General features: G+C 58.9%; 1 protein-coding gene and 1 long non-coding RNA gene across 3 annotated transcripts in view; one reads left to right on the top strand and one right to left on the bottom strand.

The window, feature by feature from the left end:
• Nucleotides 1–7212: 7212 nt before the first annotated feature.
• GALNT9 (polypeptide N-acetylgalactosaminyltransferase 9) overlaps nt 7213–24445 on the bottom strand; it is a 129592-nt gene continuing 112359 nt past the window's right edge. Inside the window, exons 1-6 of one of the 2 annotated variants that reach the window (XM_054444832.2) lie at nt 19327–19924; nt 14149–14334; nt 11766–11903; nt 9872–9967; nt 8470–8637; nt 7213–7940 (exon numbers count right to left, since the gene is read on the bottom strand). In XM_054444832.2, the coding sequence (XP_054300807.1) occupies nt 7794–7940; nt 8470–8637; nt 9872–9967; nt 11766–11903; nt 14149–14334; nt 19327–19347 (756 nt within the window). In that variant the 5' untranslated portion in view covers nt 19348–19924 and the 3' untranslated portion in view covers nt 7213–7793. Of the gene's footprint in view, nt 7941–8469; nt 8638–9871; nt 9968–11765; nt 11904–14148; nt 14335–19326; nt 19925–24445 lie in introns of those variants that run through there. The other variant, XM_054444830.2, reaches the window with a different exon arrangement.
• Nucleotides 9399–10698, top strand: LOC129010517 (uncharacterized). Its single transcript, XR_008493015.2, has 3 exons — nt 9399–9453; nt 9535–10063; nt 10206–10698. It is a non-coding gene; the product is annotated as an uncharacterized LOC129010517 (long non-coding RNA).

Here is a 24445-nt window from a genome sequence, read left to right on the forward strand (position 1 = left end):
CTCTCTGGGCAGCCAAGCTCAGTGCACAGAGAAGCTTCCCTCAGTGACTAAGCCAGGCCAGGAGACGCTGGTTCCAAGGAATGAGCCCACTGCTCTGCCCTCTTCCCATCCCCACTCCGCCACCTCCCCAGCTCTGTCCTGATTTCATACAAACCCATCATTCCATTTTATTCCAGAGATGAAATTAGTTCTGCAGCTCACCCTGTCCCCATCTTGAGCACCGCCTGAAGGTGCAGGTGGGGTCCCTCCCTGCCCGGCGGGGGTGGGGGGGGTGCGCACCTGGAGCTGAGCTTCCCTCTGGCGGCTTCCCCGCCCGGTGAGGGGCTGTGCCCCCGGGGTCTGTCTCCCGGCATTTTTCATATTCCATGGGGTTCTGTCATCCTGACTGTGAAGGGCACACGGAGCCGGGTCCTGGCCCATTGGACCGGCTCAGCTCACCCCTGGGCTGCCTGTTCGCCTGTGTCTGTCCATCCGTCCGTCCATCCATCTGTCTGCTGGCCGCGACTCTTCCACCCTCGGGGAGGTGTTTTTCCCCCTCTGCCGAGCCTACATGAAGATGTGTGTGCTCGGGCCGACGTCTGCAGTGTAGACACAGCTCCCTAGGCTCACCTGTGGGGTGTGCGGTGTGGACGCTGTTCTGTGCTGGTGTTATGATGTGTCCGGTGCAGGCACCGTTCTCTGGCTTGTCTGTGGTGTGTGCGGTGTAGACGCTGTCCCAGCGGGGCTCGGAGGGAACTGCCCGGCATAGTGTGAGGGGCGGGGTGTGGTGGGGATGCGGCCTGTCCTTCCGTGGACGGAGCACGGAGGCGCCCACGGCCGGAGGGAGGAGGAGACGCAGCGACGGAGGAGTCCAGGGCGGGGCCTGGAGCGGCCCTTTTCCCTTTTAAATCATTGCGCGCAGGTCCCGTGCGGTGGGCGCCGGTCTCTCGGGTGCAGCTCCGCGGGGTGTGATGAATGTTCCAGCGGCGTCTCCACCTGTCCCCGGCGCCTCTCCCGGCCCCAGGCAGCCGCTTATCTGCACAGCCCCTCCGAAGCTCGTGTGCATATGTAACAAACCTGCACGTTGTGCGCACGTGCCCTAGAACTTAAAGTATAATAAGCAACAACAAAAACAAAAAATCTTTTTACTTTGACGTAGTTTTAGATTCCCAGGACTTTGCAAAGAAAATCCAGACAGATCCTGTGCTCTCCGTCCGGCTCACGCGGTCACGGGCAGCCTCGGCTCTGACCCTGCTGGGCGGGGGGTGACCGGCTGTGCGGGTTCCAGGGGCGGGTGTGCGCTTGCCCGGGCCGGCTCCCTGCGCCCTGGCCCCTTAGGCTTTCTCCTGCCGCGCGGCCGCTCCTCCTCTCCGCCAAGAGCCGTTTCGGACACAGGCCCCGCAGAGGCTGCCCCTCACTTGGGGGCTCACTCACTGGGCTGCTTGCAGCTCTGGACTGTTGTGAATAAAGCCGCTATGAGTATTTTACTGTACGTCTTTGGGGACGTGTCTTCATGCCCCTTGGGTGAATGCAGGTGTGGGATTGCCGGGCCGGGGTGCTGTGAGTTACCTTTATAGAGAGGTGGTTATGGAGAGGTGGTGACCCACGGTGGCTCCAAGTGCCCGTATCCTTTCATGATCCCGCCAGCAGCGGGTGGGCGTTTGGGGCGCTCCGAGGCTCGCCCGTGCTGCCCGTGGGTGCGTTAGCCAGTGCGGCCGCCGTGGCTTTCCTCTGCAGCCCCCGGTGCCTGCTGACGTTGTGCCTTTCCGTGTGCTTATTCGCCACGCACATGTCCGGGGGCCGTTCTGGCGATGGACTTCGGGGCTCGGGGATAGCACGTGTCCAGCGGGGCAGGTCAGCCTTTCTCTTCTCCCCACAGACCTCAGCACAGCTCTGTACCTTGGAGGACTCGGGGAAGTTTCTGGGCCTGTTTGGGCAATAGGAGGTGGTCATGGGCTGTCTCTCCAAAATTCATGTCCACCCGGAACCCCCGAATGAGACCTATTTAAAGAGAAGGCCTTAGCCGATGGAACGTTAAGATGAGGCCACCCTGGAGCAGGGTGGGCCCTGAATCCGAGGCTGGTGTCCCCATAAGGTGACGAGAGGATGCAGGCGTGAGGACACACATGGGGGTGGGGTGGGGAACAGGCCACCGGCAGCAGAGACGGGTCAGGCCCAGCGAGGGAGGAGGTGGGAGGAGCCCCGGAGCCCTCAAAGGGAGCCGGGCTGGCACCTGGGCCTTGGACTCTGGGACTGTGAGGGAATCAGTTCTGCCGTCTGAAGCCACCTGCTGTGGTCCTGTGTTACGGCAGCGCTGGGCACAAACATGGGAGGGCCTTGTGATTGGGACTGGGGCAGTCACAGGCCCGGCAGGCTGGTGAGCCAGTGCCTGGCAGGTGGGGAGGACGTGGTGTGAGATGCAGCCCGCGGGCCGGCCAGTGAGCTCCAGCACGGGGGCCTGGTCGCCGGACAGCAGTGGCAGCGTGGACGGTGATTCCTCTAGAAGCCCTCCTTGTGTCTCGGGGCTGGAAGCTGGGCACTGCACTCCGCTGGGGAAAGGGCCGCTGATGTGAGGGAGAGCGCCCGCTGTGCAGTGGGTGTCAAATGAATATTAATAAACAAAAGAGCCAATTATCCTTCGTTGCAGACAAGTTTCTTTGCAGAAAATTTAGGAAATACAAGAAGCAAATAAAAAAAATCAAAACCACCCAGGAATATAACAGTTATGATGTGCTTTTTTCCTAATCCTCAAAGCAAAGCTTTGGAGCCCTTATTATTTCTTGTTTGAATTAAATGCAGTTCAGAAGGAGAAAGTAATTTCCCCAAAGCTGCCCGGTGAGGAGAGGGCGCCCAGGTGTGTCTGCTGCTGCCCCTCTCTGCAGAACCCAGAGCTGTCCCTGCAGCCCTCTCAGCGGGGCCCCCGCCCTGGAGTCTGCCCTTCACCTTCCCCTTGCTTCGACCAGAGCTAAACTTGCCTGTGATGACGATGGAGTGTTTGGGAGACCCCCACGCTCTGTGTGGTTGGGCCCCTGGTCAACACCAGCCCGGCCTGCACCCCTGCTGGGGCCCTTCGAGGCTGCCCCGCTCCTGGGGACAGGCCCCCCCGCCGCACGCTGCTTCCTGTGGTACCCACTCTTAAAGTCAGTCTGAGCCATAAATGAGACTCATCAGGCGATGGGCATTTTTATTAGAGGCAAAATTAAATTCGGATGCCCATGATCTCTAACAAGAGCACAGAAAAGAGAAGAATGACATGTGTGTGTGTTCACTGCTTCCACCAGGAGCGCCTGCTCCCGTAACGGCCGCTCCGAGCCCTGGTTGTCAGGTGCCAATGAACCGTGTCAAACAGATGATGTGGATTTTTCTAAATCTGCTGCAGAACCAGATTTTAATTGAATCAATGGGAGAAGCAGGCCGGCTATTAAGTTTTATTAAATTCTATTTGCTTGTACCCTTGTCATTTAAAACATGACTGTTTAAAAAGAAAAAAATACTGGGCAGCCAGGCAGTGTTGAAGGTCGCAGGTTTGGGGTCACATGGATCTGGGTGGGACCCCCTGGGTCCGCCTCTGTGACGCGTGTGTCTTGTATTGAGTCATTTTACTCCTCCGAGCCTCTGTTTCTCCTTAAGTGGGCACAGGAGGGCTCAGTACTACTTAAGGTATTTGAAGAATTAAATGGGATTAAAATTTCAGCCGTATATAAACATCTTCCTCCCTCCCTCGTCCTCCTCCTGTGTCCTCCCTTGTCCTCCTCTGTCCTCCGTTGTCCTCCTCTGTCCTCCCTCCTCTAAGGAGAAGAGAATTGTTGCCAGCAGTTTTCCCGAGTAACTGGGACAGGAGCTGGCGTTTCTGTAGACCTTTGCGTCCTGTCTCAGTCGCATCTGTTAGACTGGGGAGGTGCTCTGCGTCTCGGTCGCGTCCGTTGGACTGGGGCGATGCTCTGCGTCTGGGGGTTGTGGGAGAGCGAGTTGGGGGTGTGCTGGCCAGTGTCTGACAACAGGCTCTTGGAAGCACAGCCGTGGCGTGTAGCATCACCAACCATGGTGTCTGTTTCTCTGTCTGTCTCTCCACCACGGACCGTTTCAGGCGACCAACCCGCAGTCTCCGAGCTTGGAGTTGCCTGCTGTGGGCCCCCCACTGACCGCTGGAATCCCAGCTCCCAGGCCTTCCAGCCTGTGGGTGTTGGTAGGGGGTTTCGGCAGTTGTGAGCCTGGTCAAAGCCTCAGCTCTTCCCTCACTTGGACAATTGGTCCTCCATATTAAATCCCTTTTGTTTGACTGGTTGGATCCCACCTGATACAATTGGGGTGGCCCCAACCAAGGACCTATGGTTACGAAACAGGACACAGAAGTCCATGAGGAGGAGTGATTGTGCCTTACAGGAAGGGACGTGTCCACATGTGTCAAAGGGTTTAGGGGATCACGGTGGCTTCAGCACAGCCCACGGGCGGCACAGCCCACGGATGGCACTGCACGTTTTCCTGAGCCCAGGGACTGTGCTGGGGTCAGGGCAAGTGCGTGTCTCCATCCGTTTGGCATTTTGCTATTCATATAAAGGAACATCTGAGACAGGGTAATTCGTGAAGAAAAGGGGTGTAATTGGCTCATGGCCCTGCAGGCTCTACAGGAAGCCTGGCACCAGCATCTGCTTCTGGGAAGGCCTCAGGGAGCTTCTTCTCAGAGCAGAGGGGACGTGGTGAGGGAGGGAGCAGGGAGGGCGGTGCCAGGACCCTTCTAACAACCAGCTCCCTCAGGAACTACTAGAGTGGACGTTAGTTACCATGAGGACAGTGCCGGACTGTTCATGAGGGATCCACCCGTGAGCTAAACACGTCTCAGCAGGCACCACCTCCATGTTGGTTAAATTTCTACCTGAAATTTGGAGGGGACAAACATCCAATCTACATCAGCATGTCACTGTGACTTAAACAGGTATGGTTGGTCCCCATGTGGGGCACCCCTGTGAGGCAGGCGTGAGTCTAGGCCAGCAAGGACGTCCTAGTGGCCACGGCCGAGTATTGGCCACGCAGCCGCGCAGGGACCATCTTCAACAGTGACACTGTGTGGCAGCAGATGCAATGGCAGCGGCGGACATTGGGACGTCTCCAGCTCTGCCCCACCCATGCAAGGGTGGGGAGGTCTTTGGATTACATGATCTCTAGGATCCCTGGGCACTTTCTCCAGAACAGGGGCAGTTCTTGAGAGGCGTGTGGCCACTTAGGCAGGTAAGGACAGAAGGGAATAGTCAGGGAAATAAGGACACTTGAGGGTGTATTTGGTGAAGCAGAGTGTTTGTCAAGTCAAGGTCATGCCCGTTGAAGAGTCTCCTGTCCAGACAGCGTGGACAGCACCTCACCTCCGCTGCCCCGCAGGGATCTGCCATCCCAGACGCTCCCCTCGGGACTCCTCCTGGTGCCAGGGAGGAGGGGCTGGGCCAGATGAGGCGGCGAAGCTGTAGGCTTCCCTCAGTGGGAGGGAACACTCACCTCCCTGGAGGGTGGGAGTTCTACTGAGGATTCGAGAGTAATTTTCCAGGCGTCAGGTTTTCCGTGGGATCCTGTGTGGGCTATGAACCAGCCAGCTTTGACTTGCCTGTCAATTTGCCTAATGAATTGGTGTGTGAGCGAGCCGAGTTTGTACCTGCCATCTTCTTGGTCTAAACTACAGGCGCTGCATGTTGCAAGCTAAGGGACGCTGCACATTCTTCACCTGGGAAACTTCTGGACTCCTGTGAGTCTGGCTGGGGGTGGGGGAGTCCCTGGTAAGCCACTCACTTTTGGGGCCTCACTCACTGCCCATGTTTTGCCTCCATGATCTTAGAATTTGGGCAAGGTCTGGACTAGACAGAGGGCTGAGGCTTGGGCTGGGGTTGGGAGAAATCTCTGCTGAGAACAGAGAAACTGGGACCCCTCAGGGCTTCTTACGAGAACAGGAAGCAACGACTGGGGAGTCCCAGAGGAAGGCATTGAGCAGAGGGGCCGTGTGGTGGGTGGGCACCCCAGCAGGCAGGGTGCTGGGGGAGGAACATGTGCCCCCGCAGGCTTTGGAAAGAGCAGTGAAGTGTCCCCAGCCCCATCGCCTCTGCTCAGGGCTAGCGGACAGTGAAGTGTCCCCGCAGGCTGAACTCTGGGCTAGTGGACAGTGAAGTGTCCCTGCAGGCTGAACTCTGGGCTAGTGGACAGTGAAGTGTCCCCGCAGGCTGAACTCCGACCGGTGACAACGGGTCAGCGTCCTCACTCCCTGGAGACTCGGAGCCTGGACTTGCCAAATTTGGCACCTGCCCATTTTTTTTTTTTCTTTGAGATAGAGTCTTGCTCTGTTGCCCAGGCTGGAGTGCTGTGGCTTGATCTTGGCTCACTGCAACCTCCACCTCCCGGGTTCAAGCTATTCTGCCTCAGCCTCCTGAGTAGCTGGGATTACAGGTTCCTGCCACCACGCCCAGCTAATTTTTGTATTTTTAGTAGAGATGGGATTTCACCTTAGCCAGGATGGTCTCAATCTCCTGACCTCAGATGATCCACCCACCTCAGCCTCCCAAAGTGCTGGGATTACAGGTGTGAACCACCGTGCCTGGCTTTTAAAAATTTTAGATTCATGGGTACATGTGTGGGTTTGTTATGTGGGTATATAGCTTGCTGCTGAGGTTTTGGTTTCTAACGAACCCATCACCCAGGGAGTGAACGCAGCTCCCAACAGGTGGTTTTCCAGCCCTCGTCCTCCTCTCACCTGCCCCTCTGGAGTCCCTGGCGTCTGCTGTTCCCTCTCCGCGTCATGTGCACCCAGCATTCAGCTCCCATGGATAAGTGAGAACACGTGGTTTTGGTTTTCTGTTCGGGTGAGTTCTCAGGCTGACGGCCTCCGGCTGCATGTGTGGCTGCAGGGGACGTGCTGTCCTCCATTTTTCTGGCTGCATCGGGTTCATGGTCTGTCTGCACACGTGAGGCCACCTGCCAGGCCACATCCCAGCACAGGCATCAGCCAATGATTTCCTAATCGGCCAGAGTCTGCATCTGCAGCTTTGTGAGCCACGTGGCCATGGCTCGACTCTGCACCAAGAGCCCCACAGCGGTGGCCACAGACAATAGTAAGCAAATGGGCGTGGCTGGGCACCAATAAAACTGTATTCATTAAAACAGGCAAGGGGCTGGGCTGTGGCAGGGCCCAGGTGCCTGGGAGAGAGGAGGGACCGGGCCCCAACCCCCAGCTCGGCTCCCAGGAAGACACACACAGCATTGCTGCCTAATCCTCTCTTTATTTGGTCTCTGCTGAAGCAGTCGTGCCAGCCTCCTAGACACGGCCTCAGGTTTGTCGCCGTCCATGTCCCCCAGCACCCCTCTTACCAGACCACAAGGAGCTGCATTATGATGTGTGACTTAGGTCTTGGTTGGAGGGCTGAGCAGCCGCAAGTGCTGGGGGAGGCTGCTTGGAGCATGGGAGGCCTGTGGGTGGAAGACGCCGGGGTGCAGCCTGGCACGTGGTCCGGGGCTTGGCCTCCCTATGGGGCGTGGGGGGCTGTGGTACATGCAGAGGCGGCGGCTGTCCCAGCAGCCTGGCCAGGAGATACCGTGGAGAAGGCACGTGTTTGAGTTGGCGTCACTGTCCCCAGACGCCCTCCCTTGGGTGGAGCCGCCTGTCCTAGGAGAAGCTGTACTCTAGATGCAGTGGCTGACACCCCGGCCCCTCGGCCTCTGCTGTCCTGGCCGCACATAGAGCCCTGTCCTGCTGTGTCTGCCGGGCATACCCCGGCCACTCAGCCACACCGGCTCGGCCCAGCGCCTTCCTGAGGTCTGTGGGGGTCCGGGCGGAGGTGGGGTCAGTGCCGTGCGTGTTTGATCCAGTTTCTGATCATCCACTTCTGCCCCGAGCACCTCTGCACCACCAGCCGGAGCCCGAAGTTGGCGTCTTTGGACATCTCCACCTCCAGGCAGCGGCCCGTGGCCCGGCTCACAATGGGGCCACTCTGTGGGGACAGGCACACCAAGTCAGCCAGGTGCAGGCGTCCTCGTTCCCCCTCCCCCCCACCTCAGGGAGGCTGCTTCGTGCTCTCAGCCCTCATGCTCATTCTTGGGGCAGTTTGAATGGAAACCCAGCATCACAGCAGCACCCAGGGGGGCCAGGAAGGGGCTGACTTCAGCAGAGCTTCAAGGATTTCCCATCTTTCTTGCAGGGCTAGCGGCCCAGGTTGGAATCATACCTCATCCCCTCCCTGAATCCTCCCTCTACCCTGGGCACCTGAGGCTGGAAGAGGCAGATGCAGGGCTATGATCAGACTGCCCAGCCCCTCTCTGGCTGTGTGGCCCTGACCAGTCACCTGTCCTCTCTGTGAGCGTCGGGGCCCAAAAGGGAGCAGCTGATCCAAGGCCCCGTCCCCTGAGCACCCACTGCCGCACTCCAGTTCCCACCCAATGGGCTGGCTCTAGTGGCAGAGGCACCCAGGGATCCCAGCAGCCCTGCCCCAACCCCACGGCCCCCCTTCCCCAGAGGCTGACCTGGGTGAAGTCCCACAGCCGCTGTGTTGGCCGCGCCACATCCTCACACTTCTTCAGGGTGGGCATGCGGCCCCTGCCGTCATCCACCAGACACTTGGAGTCAGGCAAGAAGGCTGTGGAGCCCAGAGGCCCCAGCTGCAGCAGGCCGTCAGCGCTGTACCTCACCAGCTAGGGACAGGACCGCCGGGACCGTGGGTGAGCAGCGTCCAGGCCTGGGGGTGCCATGGCCCAGGCTCTCCCCAGTGAGCACTGACAGGCCGTGGAGCTGCCTTGAGCGGCAAACGGGGCCCTGAGGGGCCACTTTGGAGCCTCCCACCCTGGGGACACTGTTGTGGGCGGGAGAGGCCCGCCGGGCAGGGCCCACGTGGGGATGTGGGCTGGACAGCGCCCAGATGCTCCACAGGGCCAGGCTCCCGGCTTGCACAGGTGGCTGGGCTTCTGCCTGGACAGACGTCACCAACATGGCTCAGACCCAGAGCACAGCCCCACTCATTTAGGGGAGGACGGGAGTCGGGTTTAATTTGGGTAACATGCAGCACCGTGTGTGAGCGGAACACGCATTCCCGTGGGGTTAGAAACGTCCAGCTCCTGGGGGTTGTGGTCAGAATGGTCTGGACCTTCACTACGGCCAGCCCCTGACCACTGTGATTCCGCGGGGCTGCAGCTGCGGCTGGGGCTGCAGCTGCGGCTGCACTGTAGATGAGTCCCGCCCAGGTAGGGATGGCTTGGAGGTTAACAGCACTATTTCCCTATTAATCCACCCCAGGGCCAATGCAGCCCACACTTCCACTTCAAGCACGCAACAGCCCTGAGTGCTAAGTGCTGTTGCCGTCTCTCTTGACTGAGGGGGGAGCGATGCACCCACAGCCCATCTGCCCCAAAGGCCTGGTTCCTTTTTAATTTTTTGAGACAGGGTCTTGCTCTGTTGCCCAGGATGGAGTGCAGTGGCGTGATCTCGGCTCAACCTCCGCGTCCCAGGCTCAGGTGATCTTCCTGCCTCAGCCTCCCGAGCAGCTGGGACTACAGGCCCCACCATGCCCGGCTAATTTTTGTATTTTTTTGTAGCGACAGGGTCTCGCCACGCTGCCCAGACTGGTCTCAATTCCTGGGCTTAAGTGATCTGTCTGCCTTGGCCTCCCACCATGCTGAGATGACAGGAGTGAGCCACTGCACCCTGCCCAGGCTGTTTTCAGTTCACCGTGTTCTGCTGCCTTCCAGGTGGGGCGGGCTGGGAGGCCTCTTCTAGAGGGGCCCTCAGGCTGCTCCAAGCCCTGGAATGCAGGCCTGGTGGCCTCAGAATGCCCCAGCAGGCTGGCCCCGTGCCTCTGCCCCGGGGTGTGGGGTCTGGGTGGCCTGGGGTCCTCCCCTTGGGAGCTCCATGGGTGGCCGCTGCTCCGCCTACCTGGGAGGACATCCCGTGGCAGGGGTAGAGGATCGCCCGGTCGCCGTCCTCTGCTCCCTGGTCCAGGCAGTAGCCACTGGCTTTGCTGTTTCTCACCTGCAACCAGAAGCCCCAGGAGAAAGTCCAGAGTCACCCGAGGGTGCGGCCCCAGGGAACTTTGCGCAGCCAGCTCTGCAGCCAGCACCTAAAGAGGTGCCCGCGGGAGGAGGAGGGGGGCATGTGGGGTGCTCTGGTTGGGTGGGCTGCCTGGGAAGGGACTTGCTGGACCGCCTGGGAAGGGGTGGCTGACCGAGTTTGTCATTGATGGAGACATGGATGTGTCTGCCATGCACAGATGGAGACTTGGCCATCACTCAATAGGGGACGCTTGAGGACGGCAGTGTCAGCCCTGCTCAGCAGCAGGGACGGAGGCCCTAGGCTGTGGAGTGGCTTCCCTGCCTTGCCACCTGCTCCCTGCATCCTTGCAGCTCCCACTGAGTGGGTAGAGACCGCTCACCAGCCTTGCAGTCTAGGCTGGCCTTGGCTTGGACCCTTGGGAGACCTTCCAGCTTCCACTCTGTCTTGGAAGGAATCCTGACAGCCCTCTGAGAATAAGCCCGGGCCAGCCTGCTGGGGGATGGGTTGTCATCGGGCAGCCAACCTCCAGCCGCCAGAACAGGCCCATCGGAGATCAGCACAGCCTGGATCAGGCCAGCAGCACTGCCTGGGTGGCCCTGGCTCGTGAGCAAGTGTAGACACTTATTGCTTTTGTCCACCGCGTTTCCAGGCTGCTGGGTTTGCAGCAGCAGCTGACCCATCCAGCACGGCCACCACGAGAGGTCACACAGGTTTGAATTGGGACCGTTGAGGAAGCCCAGCAGAGTCTGGATGTGACGGCTGCTCTGGGTGGGGGGTGCCTGCGCTTGGCTAATTGAGGACGGAGTGGGCAGAGTAGAAGCACAGGGAGGCTGGGGGACAGGGGCGGCGCCCCGATGCACTCTTAGCACTGCCTGGGAAACCTCTGTGCCCAAGGGACTGGAGTCAGCTCGGGGTGGACCAGGAGCTGCGGGGAGGGGAGGCTTAGCAAGGACCATCCACCCCAGGGACCCTTTTCCTTGCCCCATCCGAGTGCCAGCTCAGGGCTGGGACGCTTGAGTCTCATGGTGGGAGGCACCAGGGAGAGGGGAGAAGAGCAGCACCTTCTCGCTGGCTTTACAGAGCGCTGTGCATGTGGGGGCCAGTGGAGACGGGGGTCTCTGAGTAGCTGATGTGCCTGCGTGAGTGTGGGTGTGCATATCACCCGTCGTGTGCGTCTGTGTGGGCACCTTCATGCATGCACGGTGGTGTATGAACACGGCTCTGCATATGTGGATGCACAGACGTGTACACACACACACATTATTTTGCCTTGATAACAAGGGCTTGTATGTTTATCTGTGCACGGGCAGGCCCCTTTGGGGTTCATGCACTTAGTGAAACATACATCTGCGTATGAAGAGCTCTGTGTGTACATGAGCAAAACTGTGTGCAAATGTATACTCGTGTCCGCATGCACTTGTACATGAGTGTTTGCATGGATTTACGTACGTGCCTGTGAATGTGTCTCTGTACACACATCTAGGTGAGTGTATGCGTATGTACACAGACATGTGAGTGTGTAGGTACGTCTGAATCAGGCGTGTGAACACACGTGTATGCATGGATGTGACTACACACCTGCCCGCCTCTAGGGAGGTCCATGTGAAGGAATGGATGTGTATGGACACACATGTCTGCAGGTGCGTGTGTGTTTATGTGAACCTGCACCTTGTGTGTGCACGTGGATGTGTCTGCATCACCCTGAATGCACACGTGTGCGAGAGAGTCAGGGCAGAAGGCGTGTCGGGCCGAACGGGGCCCTCGGGGGAGGCGCTACCTCTCCGTACGTGAGGGTGTTGTTGTAGATCCTCATCTCCGGGTACACGTTCTCCAGGTACCACTTGAAGCTGCGACACTTCAGCCTCTGACGCAGGGCCAGCCTCTCAGATACGTCCCCGAAGTCCACCCCTGGGTTCTGCAAGGCCAGAAGTAGGCGGGAGGACACGTGAGTGTCACCATCCCCATGACCTGGGTCTTCCCCATGATGAGGTTGGGGGGCTCCAGGGACCGAGTCCCCTCACAGGAGCAGCCTCCCCCGGGGATTCAGATGCTGAGGCCCCATCCAGGTGGGACCCCCCCAGCCTCCCAATATCCACAGAGGGTCTGAGGCAGCTGCTCCCGATGGGAAGGACCCTTCCAGAGACCAGCCCTGGCCTGGACAGACGGCCCCTGCTGTAGCCAGCTCATCCACACCCACCGGGCCCAGGAAACTCCTGCCTGAGAAGACAGCCCTGCTCACCTGGCCTTAGCTGCACAGCATCAGCCTGACCTCTGGAGGGTGGAGACCGAGGTCAGCCATATCCACAAGACCAGCCTGGTGAGGACCCTGGATACTGAGGCTCGGGGGATCCTGGCTGGCCCCGCCTGGCACGTGTTGTCATGCATGGGTGCTGGAGAATCAAGTCCACGGGACCCCCCGGGGGGGGGGACACCTGGGAGCTTGCGCCCGGCCTCTCCTGATCCCTGCCCAGGCGTCTCTTCCCTCTGCTGACTTTGACCCATGTCTTCTGCCGTGACAACCCACAGCCGAGTGCGGTGTCTGTGTCTTCCTGGGACTGTGGGGCCTGAGGGGCTGTAGGGACCAGCACTCTCTGACGGACAGCCAGCCCTGAGGGAGCACCTGCCCCCTGCCCAGGGGCCCTCCAGGCTCAGGCCTTGCAGGGAGGGCAGACGACTTGGCCTTTGTGGCCTGGGCTTGAATCCTGTCACCTTCTGGTGTGTGGGCAGTCCCCTACTTTCTCTGTACCTCAGTTTCTCATTGGTAAAGTAGGGACGATCATGCCAGAAACTCATTGTTGCTTTGTTATGAGGCTTTAATCAGCCAAGGGGCTCACACCAGGGCCCTTGGACACGGAGGTGACAGGCGTTTGCTGGCCTCACTGCCCAGGGGCCTGGAGCCCCTCACTCAGTTGCCCACACATTTGGGGAGGTCATCACCCTGCACGTTTTCCGTATCACTTCATGGAAAACAAGGCTGTAGGAGCACCGGGTACCCTCTTCTCATCTCTCAGACACGAGTGCACATGTCCACAGCTCCTGATCTGGGGGCTGGATGCTGGGTTTGCACAGTGAATGGTCTAGCCTGGGGCCACTTCAGGCTGTGTCACCCACACGCTGGGGTGCACTCTAGCAGGGGTGGTGAACCAATTTAGGGGCTGTAGTGGGAATTTTTAAGAAGTAGTATATTGTGAATGAGAAAGATGACTTTGGTGCTATGTATGCAAAGCGCTGTATGTGGACAGATGTAAATATATACGTGTGTGTGTGCGCGCACTAGGTCATGACTTAAGATCTGGTTCTTACTGGGGTTGATGCAAAAAACATGGCTGTTTCTAAGATGAGTTCTCCCAGAACTCAGGGACCCAACGCCTACAGTGGCCAGGGAAGGAAGGGGGTGCTTCCAGAGACGCTGGGGTGTGGCGGGATGGGTCGCGGCCTATCTCAGTACCTGCCCTTCTTAGGGTTGTGGGGGTGGGGCACTTTGAGAAAAGCCAGAATTCAGGCTCTTTATGGGAAATTACAAATTAGAAAACAAACAGCAATCCTCAACTTGAAGCAGGTCAGCCACTCATAGGCCAAAACCCAACAGGAAACAACCAAAAATGTCCATCCACGGACGAGTGGATCCACACAAGGGGCCTGTTCACACCATGGACGTGACTCAGCCATGGTGGGGGTGACCTAGAAAATGTGGTGCTGAGGACGGGAAGCCACACAGCGTATGAGCCGTTCATGAAACAGCCAGACATTTGAGGCTGCCTGGGGTTGGGGGGCAGAGGGGATGGGGCCGCGCTGGCTGACAGGTGCCGTGCAGGGCACTAAGTGAGGCCCTGGCAGAGGCGGCGGCACCAGGTTGGGGAGAGGCTGCCCATCCCTGGCTTCTAACCACGGGCAATTGCTGTGGGCTGAGAGGAAAAACATCTACCACAACGGGGTGGGTGTAAGCTGGTCTCTTTCAGTGTGAGGAAGGCTCCTTCGCAGGCAGACAGCTCACCCACTCACACCCGCACACACAACTGCTTGCACCTGTGCACACCTGTCAACACACCCGCTCACACCTGCAGGGGGGCCCGAGGGGGCCTCCCTCTGGCCCAGCCCTGCTGTGGCTCTGACCCTGACCCTGGGGCGTGGCCATAGCTCCCAGCCCGTGGGGGACTCACTGTCATGGGGATGTTCCAGGCCATGTACACGTGGGACTTGAAGTCGTCCATCCACACCTCGGCGGCGCGCAGGGCATTGCGCTTGGCGTAGTAGTCAATGTCATTGTTGTAGGGCTTCCTGGTGCGCTCGATGTGGGCCACGCGGGAGCAGGGCAGCACCTCCATGCTGCCGCCACACTGCCACACCTGTGGGGAGACGGCACTGGGTGTGAACGTCCTTCCCGACAGAGGCGGGCAGCCCAGCCAGCCAGGGGCCTGTGAGAGGCCAAGGGGCCCAGCCCTCCGTTCTTGGGGCACCCGCACCGCCGACGGGCCTGGTGGGTCCCAGGGCTCCTGGGGGCTGTTTTCAGGGGACCCCGCCCACAGAGAAGGTTCGGGTCTGGGCTGTGTCCGGTGCAGGCTGCTCCTCTCTGGGACTTCTCTTGTGTGTTACACGATGGCCGTGGGGAGGGGGGTTTATTCCACTGACCCCAACACTTAACAGGTTTTTCACCCTGTGATTCCCACCCCCAGTGCTTGTTCTGTGCAGGGAACCCCCCGCCCCACTGCACCAGCCACCTCCCCCAGCACCCCAACACACCAACAATCTGTTTACAAACAGCCGCTTGCTGTGCAGACGCCACTCTACGCATCCCCAGAACACACACAACCAAAAACCCAGCTAGCCTCCCCAGCTAATAAAACCCCGCGGCCCCTGGCTTTCTGAACCCCCACGCGTAGCAGAAACGTGTTTGTCACTGCATATCCTTTTATGCTCACTTCCTTCCGTGTCGTTTCACTTAACCAATACCAGCCTTCCTATACGTGCTCTTTCACTCCGGCCTGTCCCCCCGCGCTGTCCTGCTTGTGAGGGTTTTGTGTCAACGTGGCAGGGAAGAGGGTGCTGGGACATTTGCTCTCCCGATTCTGGGTGGTCTGTGCACGGCCTCTGGTGGGAGCCGTGTTTAAATCTGTCCCCTGCAGGCCCGAGTAGGACAGAAAGGCCGACGGAGGGAGCGTTCACACACTCTGCTCGATTCGGGCTGGGACATGGGTCCTCCCCTGCCTTCAGGCTTGGAGCTCACGCCACTGGCTCTCCTGGGCGCCTGCCAGCCGATGGCCAATCTCAGCATTCTCAGCCCCCATAACCTGGTGAGTCAATTCCTTAGATGAACATCCACATCTAAACCCCTGTCCCCACCATCTGCTATTAATGTTTCCCTGGAGAGCCCTGAGCCAGTCCCTGTCCCATCCCATCCACCCCATAAAAAAAGGCCGATGCCACCCACGGGCTGACATCACTGTGAACAAATGGGTCTGATCCACGTGGCCCAAGCTCTGCCGTACTCAGGTCCTCAGCCCTGAGCCTCCTGCGCTGGACGAGTGTGCCAGGCCCAGGGTGGGCACTGTGCTTGCCTCATCTCCCGAATCCCCCCCCACCACCCGAGAAAGAGTGGCAGCCCTGGCATTGCCCCATTCACTCCGCGGTGCTGAGAAGGTGTCGAGGCCGAGGGTGGTGCCAGCTGCAGGGGCGCACAGGGCAGAGCCTCTGCCCAGCTGAGCTTGGATCCCTCAGTCGTCCCTGGACTCTGGTTCATCCTAGTCCAGGCTGCTCTCATCTCCAGGCCGTTATCTTAATCACGTCTGCAAAGACCCCTTTTCCCAAAGACGGCCACACTCACAGGGCCCCTAGCTGCATCCTCCGGGGGCCGCCCGTCAGCCCACCCCACCCCAGAGGCCCAGTCCCTTGCGTGGGGGAGCAGGGGGCTCCTCCCTCCCCCCGACTCTCTGCCTTCAGGAAGCCGAGTCCCAGGGAGAGAGAGAACCGGGAGGCCGTATCGCCGATCATTCACGGCCGCTCGGAGACTGCCCACTGCAGGACAGATCCAGAGTCCGGGGAGGAGGGAGCCGCTCCCTCCTCGCTGAGATGATTACACAGCACGCAGCTAACGCCAGTCTCCCTGAGCCCGGTCCGGCGACCCAGAGCCTCCTCGCTGCTCAGCCCGGCCCGGGACACCGCCACGCCATAGTCCCATGTCACCCACAGGGCTCCGGCTCCTTCCCCGGGACAGTGGAGTCGGCGCTGCCGCTGTGCCTGGCTGAAGTTGGCCTTTGCATCCCGAGGGAGTGAACCGTGTTTCTGCATCAGGTTCACATGGTGGCAGGTGGTTTCTGGGTTTCTGTCTGTCGTCTGCCTGAGGAAAGCCGGCCTGGAGCTGCCAGGGGCCCAGCCTGGAGTTTTCCAGCCCCCTGAGCCGAGGCTTCCTTTCTGTCTTCGAGACTAGAGTCAGGATTTCTGTTCGCGGTGGGAAGAGGCCTTGCTGGTGGATCCCACCCGCTGCCCTCCCACTCCGCCGATGTCTTCCCACCTCAACCTGAGACCACCCAGGTTTCGTGAGAAGGAGGGGGGTGGGGCCGCACGGGGTGCGGGGGGCGGTAAGAGCCTCGGAGGCCTCCCCTTTGCTGGAAGGGGCCTGAACGGAGGAAGCTCCCCAGGGGCAGGACAGAACCTTGTCCTCCATCGTCTGCCTGCCTGTCTTCAGGAGCACCTGGCACAGTGGCCTCTGGGGTGGCCTCCAGCAGCTTCAGCCTCCTTGTCTACCCCCAGCACAGAGGCCACAGGGACTCGGTCCCCCCACCCGCCACAGCATCCTGTCCTCGGGCCTCACACCAGGGAACACGAAGCCCCCCAGGGCTCCTGACACCCGCCTTGCCCACCCCCTGGGTTCAAAGCACATTGGCCTTCCCAGCACCCCCACACGCACCCCTCAGCGCCTTGGCACAGGTGGTGCCCACGCCGGGCGCCCTTCCCAGGTCTCTGCATGCTCCACTGCCTCCGGCCTTCAAAGCTCCAGTGCCAGAGAGATTAGTTAAAGGCACAAAACCGGCCGGGCACAGGGGCTCACACTTGTAATTCCAGCACTTTGGGAGGCCGAGGCGGGCGGATCACTTGAGGCCAGGAGTTTGAGACCAGCCTGGCCAACATGATGAAACCCCATCTCTACTAAAAATACAAAAATTAGCTGGGCGTGGTGGCGGCAGATGCCTATAGTCCCAGCTACTCAGGAGGCTGAAACATGAGAATCTCTTGAATCCGGGAGGCAGAGGTTGCAGTGAGCTGAGATCACACCACTGCCCTCCAGCCTGGGCAACAGAGCAAGACTCCGTCTCAAAAAAAAAAAGGACCAAAACCACAGGAAGAGAGGAGCGGGTGCCGGTGCCGCTGAGGGAGGACCATGGACCTGACCATGACCCAGCCAGCAACTGGGTGGAGGAGCCGAGCCCCCACACAAGGGAACGGCAAATGTGGAGATGGCGGCTGTGCAGTCGCCTGACTTGAGCGCAGCACGCCGCACCCCTCGAATGGGGATAATCCTATTTGTCCATTAAAAAAAAACAGCGAGCCTGGGCAACATAGTGAGACATCTCCACAGAAAAAAACCAAAATTAGCCGGGTGGGGTGGGGAGTGCCTGCGGTCCCAGCTGCCTGGGAGGCTGAGGTGGGAGGATCACCTGAGCCCAGGAGGTTGAGGCTGCAGTGAGCCAAGATCACGTAACGCTCTCCAACCTGGGTAAAAGAGTGAGACCCTGTCTGAAAACATAAAAAGTAAAAATAAGCCCCAAATGTCACCATCAAGTCTTCAGGGTGAGTCCTCTCCCTACGTCCTGTTTAGAGCCGCCGTCCTGGCCCCATGGCTGGGCGTCCGGACCGGAGGCTCACACCCCTCAGTATGGCGCCGCCTGCTATCCGTCCCCATCTCCGCCTGTCCCTCCCCGCGACTCAGCTCCACAGGACAGGGTTTCTGTCGCTTCTGCTCACAGCTGCCTCCCAGTGCTCAGAGCGAGGCCTGGTGCGCAGTAGGTGCTTGATAAATAGCTGCGGAACGAATGTGTTCCCTTTAGGAACCCCACAGCCACTTACGGCCACTCTGTCCCTGGGGCTTTCTGCGGCGCTGGGGTGATTCCACGTGGGAACCTGGTGGGACTGCTGGGCGGTCTGCGAGGCCTCCCCAAGCTGGCTCCGCGGGTGCCAGCCCCGTCGGTGTGTACCGAGCTTGCGGGTGGTGCCGAGGCCCCTTCTTGGGTGAATGCAGCCTCAGGTCTCTCGGCCCCTCGGGTCCCCCACCGTGTCTCTAGAAGGACTGAAGCTACGAGAGAGGCGAGGCTCCCGAGCGGTGGAAGTCGGCCGGCTTCCATCATTAGCTGAGGACCCCTCACAGCCGGGGACTGGGCTGCTTCAGTCTCTGGGCTTGGGCCGCAGACCCCTGAGCTTTCAGGGAGTGTGAGGTGCCCCCAAAGCACACGGGCTCACAGCTTGCGTGACCTGGCTTTTCAGCAGGGCCATTAGCTCAGGAGTGATAAAGTCGGAGAGTGAACCCCCATGCCCTCAGCAACATCCCCTTTCCAATCCCTGCAAAACAGGGAAAGAACAAGACAGCCCCCACCCCCGACCACGACTCCCGGCGCAAGCGGCACTGGTGTGCGACGTCCCCACACCCGGGGCAGGTCTCTTTTCTGTGTCAGAGTTAATGACCGTGTAGTTTTTCACATATTTTGAAGCCAGGGACCAGTACATCATCTGACCGGCAGATCTGCCTCCTGCCATGTTCCCAGGAGACTGATGCTTATGCAGAGGGAGAATTTAAAGGCTCTCCCATCACAGCCTCAAGGGAAACAGTTTAACCCTCTATAAATTTCAGATGAATATTGGCAATGAATTCTCCACTCTGTGGGCCAGAGGAGACCAACACCTAAGGATCAGGCAAAATCCTCCCACAGGAGCCAGAGGCACTTGGCCCCCTTCTCAGGGGCTCTCAAGAGGCAGGAGGCCCGGGCCCCTCCCCTTCCTGGCCACACTGGAAGATCAGGTGAAGGAGGCCGGAGCCCGGCTGGCACTCTGCACTGAGAGCAACTGGGGCTAAGCTGGACTCGCCTTCTGGCGTGTGTGTGTGCAGCTCTCCCCACTGAGAGAGGGACACTATCACCCTAGGCGTTCATCACATGATTTGCTTGGACCAACAGAAAGGGGCAGAACCCACCCAGTGCCAAGGCCACGCTTGGGCCTCAGGAGACTGCGCTCACACTGATCTCTGTCTTGTAACCTGGCCACCAGCATGAGGATGAGAGACCATGTGGAGCAGAGAGAACCTGCCCAGCTGAGCCCGTTCCTCTCCACCCCAACCAGCCAACCCCGCTCACCTGGCAGCTGACTGCCGGCATCAGCAAGGCCAGCTGAGAGCTCCACACAGACCATGTGCCAACCCAGAGTTGTGGGCCAAGGAAATGGTTGTCTTAGGCTGCGACATTTCAGAGTGGATTGTTACACATCCAAGAGCTGACCCATCCGTGCTGCTTTGGCAGGTACAGCTGGCAAAGACCCTCACTCCTGTGGATTCCTTGCATGCAGCAGATAGTCGTCAGTACCAGTTAATGCCAGTTACTAGCCATACATCCCCACTGCCCAAGACAATCGGAGTTGATACCCCTGTCTTGGGGTAATTATTAATATAGCATCTCCGGTAACTCTCAGGTGTCCTGGTTTGGGTGACGATGCCTGTGGTCACCCCCGTGCTACCTGACCATCTGGCCCCACAGCCAGGGCGGAAGTCCAAGTGTCAGAGCCATTCAAACCACAGTGACTCCATCTTGAACAGGGGCTGGGAAGGATGAGGCGGAGACCTGCTGGGCTGCATTCCCAGACGGTGAAGGCGTTCTAAGTCACAGGATGAGACAGGAGCTCAGCACAAGTCACAGGTCACAAAGACCTTGCTGATAAAATAGCTTGCAGTAGGCCAGGCGCGGTGGCTCATGCCTGTAATCCCAGCAGTTTGGGAGGCTGAGGTGGGCGGATCATGAAGTCAAGAGATCATGACCATCCTGGCCAACATGGTGAAACGCCGTCTTTACTAAAAAAAAAAAAACCATATATACATATATATATATATATATATACACACACAAAAATTAGCTGGGCATGGTGACGTGCAACTGTAGTCCCAGCTACTTGGGAGGCTGAGGCAGGAGAATTGCTTGAACCTGGGAGGCGAAGGTTGCAGTGAGCCGAGATTGCGCCACCGCACTCCAGCCTGGGAGACAGAGACTCCATCTCAAACAGGTTCCAGTAAAGGAGCCAAGTCCCACCAAAACCAAGATGGCAACGAGTGACCTGTGGTCGTCCTCACGGCTCATTCTATGCTCATTATAATGCATTAGCTGCTAAAAGACACTCCCCCCAGCGCCGTGACAGTTCACAGATGCCATGGGAATGTCAGGAAGTTACCCCACGTGATCTAAAAAGGGTGGAGCCCTCAGTTCCGGGAAATCCTGCCCCTTTCCCAGAAAACTCAGGAATAATCCACCCGTTGTTTAGCAAATGATCAAGAAATAACCACAAAAGTTAATTAGGAAATAACCAACCAGCAGCCCTGGGGGCCACTCTGCCTGTGGAGCAGCCATTCTTCTCTTTACTTCATTTCTTTACTTCTCTAATAAACTTGCTTTCACTTTACTCTGTGGACTCGCCCCGAATTCTGCCTCGTACAAGATCCAAGAGCCCTCTCTTGGGGTCTGGATGGGGACCCCTTTCTGGTCACACGAGGAAGACACGGGTGGTGTGGGTGACACACCAAGGCTGAGGGGCCATCAGTAACTGCAGAGGCCAGAGATGGGAAGACAGCCGACTCCTCCACAGATGGGTGGGTCCCTGGGCCCGTGGCTGCAGCATCACAGTGAGAGGAGAGACAGGAGAGGGGCCCTGCTGTGCATGGGCGTTGGGTCAAAAATTCCCCCTGTACATTGAGGACTGACGTTGTCTTTGGCAGCGCTGTGGGCCTGGCAGAGGGCCTGAGGGCGAGGCCGTCCTGTGAAGTCGGAGCTGTTCTTCTGGTCAAGACAAGCAAAGCAACAGGGCTTGTAGGGTTCTCCCGGAGGTGCTGGGGACATACGGCCTCCATTGCGAAACTGTCATCCAGAGGGAAGGCAGGCGAGGCTCAGACGTCATACTGATCACGTGTGGGTGCAGCTGGAGGACTGAGCGGGGCCATGGGGCTCGGGCAGGAGGTGCAGGAGTCCTGGCTGGGGACGGCTTCCCGAACCCCAGCTCCGAGTGGAGATGGGTGGCAAGTGGGGTTAACTGGCGGTGAGACGCAGGCATGCTTGAGGCCCGAGCTCAGTCCTCCTGGGCCGTGGGGCTGTGCAGAGCTGGCGTGGGCAGGCTGTGCTGCGGTCAGGGAAGCAGGGGCTCGGAGGGTGTCCTCAGGACTCTGGCTATGAGGCATCGTCAGATCACCAGGGGTAGGGTGGGTGGGAGGCGCCATCTCTGTGAGCGTGGAGGGAGCTGTGGCTCCAGACTCTGCTGAGTCACTTGGCTCGCATCTACAAACCACCACTTCTCTGGCCCACTGGCAGCTGGAGGTGGCCGCTGACAGAATCCTGGCCGATGAGGTGTAAGCCGGGGCCTCAGAAATAGGGCTTTTGGCAAAGCTGTGACTTATCCTGATTTTGTTTTGTTTTGTTTTGTTTTTTTGAGACGGAATCCCACTCTGTTGCCCAGGCTAGAGTACAGTGGCATGATATCAGCTCACTGTGACCTCTGCCTCCCGGGTTCAAGCGATTCTCCTGCCTCATCCTCCTGAGTATCTGGGATTACAGGTGCCCGCCACCATGCCCAGCTAATTTTTGTATTTTTAGTGGAGACGGGGTTTCACCATGTTGCCCAGGCTGGTCTCGATCTCTTGACCTTGTGATCCACCCACCTTGGCCTCCCAACATGCTGGGATTACAGGTGTGAGCCAAAGTGCCCGGCCTATCCTGATTTTTAAAAAAGGGAACAGCCTCAGCTGGCAGAACCTTTTGCTCCTTTCCATTCTTTTTGTTAGGGATGTGGATGTGAGGTCTGGAGGAGTGGCAGCCATCTTGAGACCATGAGGCAACAGATATGCACCCGAAAGCCTGTATAACGAGGATGGCGGCGGACCGTTAGAGCCTGTGCCCCTGCAGTCGCTGGTGAAGCATTCAGCTCTGTGCGTCCTGGGACACAAGTCTCCATCAGTGCGAGCCTGAGGAACCAAGAGGGCTTTCGCTGTTCTATCCCTAACCAATAAAGCGGGACCAGGATGTGGCAGCAGGGTGAAGAGGAAGTTCCACAACCCTGTGCCAGGGCAGGTGGGGCCAACCTCGTCATCTGCAGGTGAACATGAGGCCAAGGCACAGAGGCTTGGTCCTCTGCCTGAGGCCACATGGCTGGTGCAGGGTGGCAAGGAGCCGTGGCCACCAGGCCAAGCCTGAAGCTGCCTCTTTGCCCGGAGCCATGGAGCTGTCACTGAGCAGGACCACCCACCCCCAGGGCTGCAGCCGCCCACCCCTGCCCCTCAGCTCCTGGGCTGACTTGGTAAAAACCCCTGACAGGAGCAGCAAGCACAAAGGGCAGGTGTCGGGGCTCCTGGTGGCTGCTCAGAGGGGAGGCGCTCATGGACTCGGGCGCCACCCTCGGGAGCAGGGGAGACTCCTGCCTGGCCCCCAGCCCCGACAGATCTCTGGGTCTCAGTGCGTCCCGGCTGACGTCTGGAAGGTGAATTCCAGGGTGACGGCAGGTGGAAGACACCCGACTCTCAACCCTCGACAAGGCTGGAACTGTCACTGGCAGGGTGGTGCAGAGCAGCATCCTCACTGTGAAGGGATGAGTTCTGGAAGCCTGGCGCTGTCCTCTCTGGGCCTGTGGCCGGGCTTGAACCGTTGCCCCAGACTCCGTCTCCACGGGAAACATGGCCGCACTGCACAGGGGTGCCCAGCCTTGCCGGCAGCGCCGTGACCTTACTCAGAAAGAAGCCGTCTCTCTTGCTCTCTTCATTTTCTTCCTGCCACTGCAGTGATCAGACGGCCCCTTCCTGGAGTACCCCATGGTTAAGCAGCCGGCCCTTCCCACAGGAATAGAGCTTCCTGCGTGGGAACAGGAACCGGCGCTCAGCCTTGCCGCAGGGTGATGTGCGTCTCTCCTGGACTCCGGGCTCATTTCGTTTTGTGGCTCGGCTTCTGTGGCGTCGTGCGTGGAAGACCCCCTGGCCGTCCCCACTGCTCGTGTGTCCCTCTGCCTTCTTGGGTGCCGAGCAACGCCCTCCTTATAAGGTGCTGGTGGGGGCCGGGGCGCTGGACACGGCTCCCACACCTTGCATCCCTCAGCCCCGCCTGACCACGTGGGAAACTGGGGTGAAACCTGGGCCTGGAGCTTCTCCCAGCTGCCCTGCACTCTAAACCACACTGGGTGGGAACCAGCCCTGACCAGGAACCATGCCGGCTGGGCAGGTGGGCGAGCCCGGGGGCCCCTCTCCAGCCGAGGCCTCCACGGCTCTTCCAGCGAGAACACCGGCCCCGCCCGCCTGCAGCTTCCCAGCGCCCCTTGTGCCCGGACCCCACTCCCAGCCGCTGCGTGGCCCATTCCCCAGAGTCCCCCTGACCTGGCAGGATACACCCGTGGGGGCCCTGGCCACAGAGAGGGACGGCGCCTGCCCCTTCCCTCGGTCTCTGCCTCTAGCACCTGGAAATACACATTTGCTATTGCTACGTCACAAAATAGCATGTTTTTAGAAACATATGCTAATAGAAACATATGTTATTTTTGTACAGACAGGAATTTTGAAAATCACATACATAGACATCCGGAAGAAACTGTTCCCAGTGGTTATCATGGGACAGAATGTTTTATTTCCTATGTGGCATTTCTGTAATAATATCTGAATTTTCATACTGAGAATGTACGGCTTTTTTGAGATGGAGTCTCGCTCTCCGGCGCAATCTCGGCCCACTGCAAGCTCCACCTCCCGGATTCACGCCATTCTCCTGCCTCAGCCTCCCGAGTAGCTGGGACTACAGGCGCCCGCCACCATGCCCGGCTAATTTTTTGTATTTTTAGTAGAGACGGGGTTTCACTGTGTTAGCCAGGATGGTCTCGATCTCCTGACCTCGTGATCCGCCCGCCTCGGCCTCCCAAAGTGCTGGGATTACAGGTGTGAGCCACCACGCCCAGCCCTGAATGTACAGCTTTTATCCCTGAAAATAAAGCAGAGACGTATGCACGGCGCTCCTGACTTCACCAGCCCTCATCCATGGCAGCCTCCTGGGGCCTTCAGATGACACGATGGTGCCTGGGTGCGGCAGGTGACAAATTCGTTGTGTGTTTCAACTGAGTTATTAGGTGAGTGCAGAAGTAACTGTGGTCTCGCGTTGTTGGAATGTTTGCTGTTTGATATTGGAATATGTTCTTCAATAAATTGGTTGTGTTATTCACCATTTTAATGTGCATTTCTCACTTTATTTTTTTGCT

The sequence above is a fragment of the Pongo pygmaeus genome, chromosome 10 (genome assembly GCF_028885625.2).
Source record: "Pongo pygmaeus isolate AG05252 chromosome 10, NHGRI_mPonPyg2-v2.0_pri, whole genome shotgun sequence".
Lineage (NCBI taxonomy): Eukaryota > Metazoa > Chordata > Mammalia > Primates > Hominidae > Pongo > Pongo pygmaeus.